The sequence below is a fragment of the Takifugu rubripes genome, chromosome 20 (assembly GCF_901000725.2).
Source record: "Takifugu rubripes chromosome 20, fTakRub1.2, whole genome shotgun sequence".
Lineage (NCBI taxonomy): Eukaryota > Metazoa > Chordata > Actinopteri > Tetraodontiformes > Tetraodontidae > Takifugu > Takifugu rubripes.
This window is the reverse complement of record NC_042304.1, coordinates 15,350,416-15,355,781: the sequence shown is the minus strand read 5'-3', so window position 1 is coordinate 15,355,781 and position 5,366 is coordinate 15,350,416. Positions and strand designations below refer to the sequence as shown.

At 44.8% G+C, this 5,366-nt stretch overlaps 1 protein-coding gene across 3 annotated transcripts; it reads right to left on the bottom strand.

Annotated features, from left to right (window-relative positions):
- Window positions 1-123: 123 nt before the first annotated feature.
- Window positions 124-5,351, bottom strand: LOC115247208 (methylcrotonoyl-CoA carboxylase subunit alpha, mitochondrial-like). 3 transcript variants are annotated; one of them, XM_029828153.1, is made up of 7 exons: window positions 5,246-5,351; window positions 4,703-4,752; window positions 4,462-4,599; window positions 4,159-4,266; window positions 3,497-3,568; window positions 3,175-3,352; window positions 124-428 (listed from the first exon to the last, which is right to left on the bottom strand). In XM_029828153.1, exons 1-6 carry the CDS (start codon window positions 5,268-5,270, stop codon window positions 3,209-3,211), a joined length of 537 nt encoding a protein of 178 aa, XP_029684013.1. In that variant the 5' UTR covers window positions 5,271-5,351; the 3' UTR covers window positions 124-428; window positions 3,175-3,208. The 3 variants fall into 3 exon arrangements, with proteins under 3 accessions (XP_029684013.1, XP_029684012.1, XP_029684011.1); XM_029828152.1 differs by lacking the exon at window positions 124-428 and adding an exon at window positions 629-764; XM_029828151.1 differs by lacking the exon at window positions 124-428 and having other exon boundaries at window positions 2,360-3,352.
- Between the last annotated feature and the right edge of the window lie 15 nt (window positions 5,352-5,366).

The following is a 5,366-nucleotide window of genomic DNA, read 5'->3' as shown; positions in this document are numbered from 1 at the left end:
CAGAGCTTTTCTTGGTTCTCTGAACTGGAGCCGCTTCCCAGACACACACTGTGTGTGTCTGATGGACACTGTGCAAAGGAGACTCGTCTCTACCGTGGAACCAAAGACCAAAAGAATTCAGACTGGAGCTTAAAAGATGTTTATTTTTGTGCCTGATTGTAAAGGAGCTTATGTGTGAAGACGAATAATCGTTGGCGCTGCTTTTCGGGTCAGACTGACCACTTTGTCTCCCAGAGGAGACCAGATGGGAATCCATGGAAAAAGCCATATTTTCAGGTAGAAGATTGACGAGACTGCAGATAGTTGGCTCAATCGTTGTCCTTTAGTGTTTAGAAATGTTCCCTTTAAATGCCTTTTCTCATTCAGCCTGGTTGTTAAAGGCCTCTTGGCACTGAAGACCTCCATCCTGAGGGAGTGCACACACACACCTGGAGGTAGATGCACTCCTGTTATCACGTCTTTTGCTTTTCTGGCTTCAGTGGTGAGATGCTTTTAAAAACCACAGCTGACACGGGTTGATGCAGACAACAGAATGTTTAGAGATAGATCTAGAATTTAGGAGCAAAAGCAGCGCGTTTGCACAGATCACACACACACACACACACACACACAGAGCATCTTTTCTCATCACACCAGTCATTATATTCATTGTCATGTTTTTGAGTTTCCAGGCTGTGTGTTGCTGTCCTTGAAGCGTGTGTGTGCGTGTATCTTGGCGTTGTGTCTCTACGCCGTCTGCAGCGTAACGCTGCTGCAGGCGTCTCCTGTGAAGGGAGGAAAAAGTTGAAGGTCCATTTCTCCTTTTAGGTCCTGAAGGCGACCCGGTAACTGTAGGAACCTCCAGACAACCGTTTTAAACTTGACATCATCAACGCAGCTGTTACAGGAAATCAATGTAGGAAGGTTTTGTTGGCACGGTGACTCCGATCAAAGTTTGGTTGTTTATGTTAAGTAGATGTTCTAATTTCTCTGGTACAACTTTTGCTGAACGCCTACTTGGGTCTGATGTTGTATTTATTATTACGGTACTTTTGTGGGGTTTTTTTTCCAACTCTAAATATTTGTATTTCATCGGCTGGATTCGTTCATACTGAGTTAGTTAAAACTTGACATGTGAGCAGGAGCTTTATCCTCCAGCGAAGCCGTTTCTGTGGGTTTCTCCAGCATGTCGATGCTCGAATGTTAGTTTTTCCATCAAATGCCTGGACGGTAAATGTTTTATCCACGGGAGGTTGCGCTGCCTCGGGGTGGTTTAGGTGTCGCCGGGAACGCCAGTCTCGCTGTCTGGATACAGCTATTAAACCTGTAATCTGCACCTGGATTCGGACAAATTTGTGTCCGTGCTGTTTAAAAAGGAAAACATCAGCTTCTGTTCTCATTTTGAAATGTAGAGAAACCTGAGAAAGTTGACAGGTTGCATTGCATTGTGGGAGTTTAATCCAGCAGCCCTGTCAGTGTGACCTCTGCTGCATCACTCTTGAGTTTTAATGCAATAGTAAATGTAAGAGCACCCCTTTAATGTCCTAATGATCAACTCTGATGAAGCAGAGGTCGCAGTTCTCCACGTCTATCAACACAATCACATCTTAGTCCAAATCAGCTGCTACTGCGCACAATAAGTCAGATCTCACACCAGAACTCGACATATCTAGTTTCAACCTGCATCCCAGTGACATCTCGATCACAACGGAAGCTTGTGGAAAACCCATTTTGCTCATTTGCAATAACGAGGAGGTGTTTTTCTGTCTGCGCCGCAGCACTGACGTCACCGAAGCGTTGCCACGAAAGAGCAGCAGAGCCTGAGCTCAAAGCCTCTGGGGGCATTTCTGGAAGGATTACTCAGCCGCCTAATTTAAAAAGAGTAATTTAATATTTTATCAAGCCTCAGTACCTTGGTGATGATGTCATCCATCAGAGGCACCATCTCACTTTAATTGGATTCCTTCCTGAAGAGCAAAGCTCACGTCTGAAGGTGCAGCGGCCAGAGCTTCCTGCAGCCATCTTTGTTTTTACTCAGAAACGCAACCGCGCAGTCGGGAAGATGAGGCGAACGCAGGTGACATCCGTGCGGCCGCCGTGCAGGCTGCAATCAAATTAAGGGTTTCCATGATCGAATCAGCTAAAAGGGGAGTTCCAGTTCAAATGTCCACCCATCAGTGGTGAGCAGAGAGGCTGCCGAGCGTTCCACGGCCCTTTTAACCACAACCGCCGCTCTTCTGTTGACCGATATCTGTCCGTCTGTCCTGTCTGTATGTCGGCCTCATAGCTGATGTTTATGAAGATGCTGTTCTATTTGCAAAATAAATACATTTTTATGAAGGAGGCCTTCAGAGTTCTTCCTGACATGAAAACAGCTGCATGCAGTTTAAAAGATTTTATTACATAGTTTGATGGCTCCAACATCATTTATCACCTCGTACACAAGGTTAGACTAGAACGCCTCACAACACACAAGTTAGTAAGAAACCAAGTGACGAGTTCAGGCTCGTCTTTAAATCCACCTGTTAGCGATGGTTCCTGCCAACATCCTGTCAGGAAAGTGCGGAATCATTTCAAGAATTCTGTAGTGTCCTTTTCTCCCTTATCAGCCTATCAAATTCCTTTAACCTCCACTCCAGACGTGCCCGTCTGCAGCATTAAGCACTGAACAAGATGGGCTCCAACTCTTAAAAGTAACATTTAACCACCGACAGAGTCTCAAACAAGCTTGATGGGAGGCCACCAAATAAATACACTTGCACAAATTTCCAGTTTCAAAGCACCCCCATTCGTGACCGTGACGGCGGTAACCATAGCTACAACATATCAGCAACACGTTGGCTCCAAATTAGCCATAAAAGCCTTAATGTTTGATCCATCCATCTCTAGTTTTAGCAGGTCTCCCCCCTCATTGTCCTCTTTTAGCAGCACTTTTGCAACAAAACAACCTCCAGCAACAGTCCTACTGTCCCTTAATTGTCCACAGAGGGTTAAAAGGATGCAGACATGTCTAATAAGGGGCCAACCTGTTACCAATGAACCGATTAATGTTTGACGCTTGTCCGCAGCTTCTGTCCATCAGGTCCGTTTTTTCCAATTTGATTCTTTCTTAGATGGAACTGAGGTCCAAAACGAGCATATTTTGTCTCGGCTGGATAGAAAGGAGGGACAGTAAGTGTTCCAGCTCTCTCCTACCTCAGTCTGTTTGTGGTTTGTGTTGTGAGTCTCTTCACTGGCTGCTGCTCCTCTTCTCCTCCCCTTCCTCCTCCTCCTCCTCCTCCAGCTCGACCAGGGGAGCATGGCGGTTGGCCTGGGAGCCTTCGCCAAAGAAGACCTTCTTGATCACTCCAGCCTTGGGTGCTCGGATCGTGTGCTGCACCATAGCAAATGGAGTTTTAATCCAGCTCAATTATGAGATCCATTTAAAAAAAATCCTCAATATATGTTCAAAAATATTCTGAAAAGGTAACCAAGAAGCTAAAGTGTATAATTAAAATAATGTAGTAGCTTCAGTTACCTCCATCTTCATGGCGATCATGACCATCAGCGGGTCTCCTACAGCCACTTTGTCTCCAGCTTTAACCAGCACCTGAACGCATCACAAAGATTAGCGTTCTTTAAGGTTTCACAGAGACAAAAGAATGATGAACGAGTCTGCGTCCACTTTTCAGAGTAGATTCACTGGACTGAAAAGCTAAATGAGAAAACTAAACAGGACAACAGCCAAACCAGTTCAAACACAACAAAACAAATATTAGATGTTTGTTTCAGTCCCTCTCGGTCATAAAAATGTAAAACGGCTTTAGTTTTAACCTTCTGTAAGCAGCACACGTGTGCATGAGGCGGTGTTTATGAAGCGTTAATGTTAAAAGGAAATATTGATTTTTAGAGGGTTCAGCATGTTTTTAAAGCAGTTGGAGGAAAATACCTTCAAAAAATGAATGACTTAACAAGAAAACTCCAAATTTCATCTTGGGAATCATTTTGGGTCACTTTAGATGCCATCTAGCGCGCCAAATCATCTATTATCTAATAAATCATGGCCATAAAGAATGTTTAACAGTTCTTTTTTGGTTTTATATTAAATTTGCAGTTTTAATTTGAAGTCTAGTTAAATCATCATTAAACTCCAGATCAAATATGATGACTTGCATATTTGGCCAAAAACCCCAAACCCACCTTCTCTATGGTTCCTGTCATGGGGGCCACGGCTCCTCCTTGAGCCCCGGAGCCGCTCACACCTGCCAGGTATTTGGGCACTGGAACCGACACCTGGGAGCTTCCCTCCTGCAGAACATATGCAAAGACCAACGTAAACACAAGTGACGGGTGACTGACGGCTCAGCTAAGAGGAACGCAACAGTCTTTAAATGCCCCCAGGCTGTTGGAAGCGACGGTGCCTCAACCTGAAGAGGCAGGTCCAAATAAAGGTTCTGGATTGAAGGTGTTCTACTCAACACTCCAGGAGTGGGAACAACCTACCGTGGAGAACAGATGCACCACGTTGTCCAGTATCACCAGTTTGGGACGAGATTTGACCCCGTTGACAGAACAGTGCAGGAACAATGCTCCACCTTCTGCCTCCAGGCTCCCACTCACATGATACTGGTCCTCGCCCACCTGACGTTCACACGTTCAGAAGGTCAGATGAGGCAGGGGAGTTCCTGGTTCTTCAGTGAGAATCCTTTCGTTTAAAGGGTTAAAGTGATGGAGTCCTGCTCACCTGCATCGTGTAGCTTCCATCTTTGTTGTACACGACGACCACATCGATCTCTACAAACAACAGAAGAGCTTTTAAAAGTGGGACTGTGGGGGGGGGGACCGTGGGGGGGGGGGGTCTCACCGGCCGCTGACACAGCCGACGCATGTGGGCTTATTTTTGGCCTCACTGTGTCATTTTCATAGAAACGCTGAGTGATGAATGAAGGTCATTAACAAACTGTCAAACCAGATCAACCCAACACTTAATTATTTAAATGGTTATTAAACACATCAAAAGGTGTGATTCCCATGGTGACAGTGTGGTGTCGAGTCCTTTAACACATTCTTTTTCTTTTTGAGAGTCAAATAAATGAAAACCATCTGAAGGTTTTGGTCTGTGGAGGTTAACAAATATATATTCTCCTAATCTCATTTATTAAACCAATAAACCCTTTTGCAGACCTGTAAATTACTGAAGAGGAAAGAACATTTCCAACGTTTCCAGGTTCTCTCTCAGAACAAAGATAAAGACAAATCTTTATGAGGAATAAAGAGTCCTGCTTACTTTTGTCTCCCAGCTGCAGAGTCATGTTCCTGTTAAACTGGATGTTGTTTCTCCAGCCGCTGCTGGAGCCAAAAGGAGAGAACGGGTCTGCGGAAAGGCAACATTTGTGCACGTTAGACGA

Bases quoted from the DNA above. Each gene is read 5' to 3' on its own strand.
- LOC115247208 (XM_029828153.1), bottom strand. From the start codon at position 5,270: ATGACTCTGCAGCTGGGAGACAAAA. The intron at 3,569-4,158 runs GTGGGTTTGGGG...TGATGCGTTCAG, and splicing joins TGACAGGAACCATAGAGAAG to GTGCTGGTTAAAGCTGGAGA. The intron at 3,353-3,496 runs GTAACTGAAGCT...GCTATGGTGCAG, and splicing joins TGATCGCCATGAAGATGGAG to CACACGATCCGAGCACCCAA.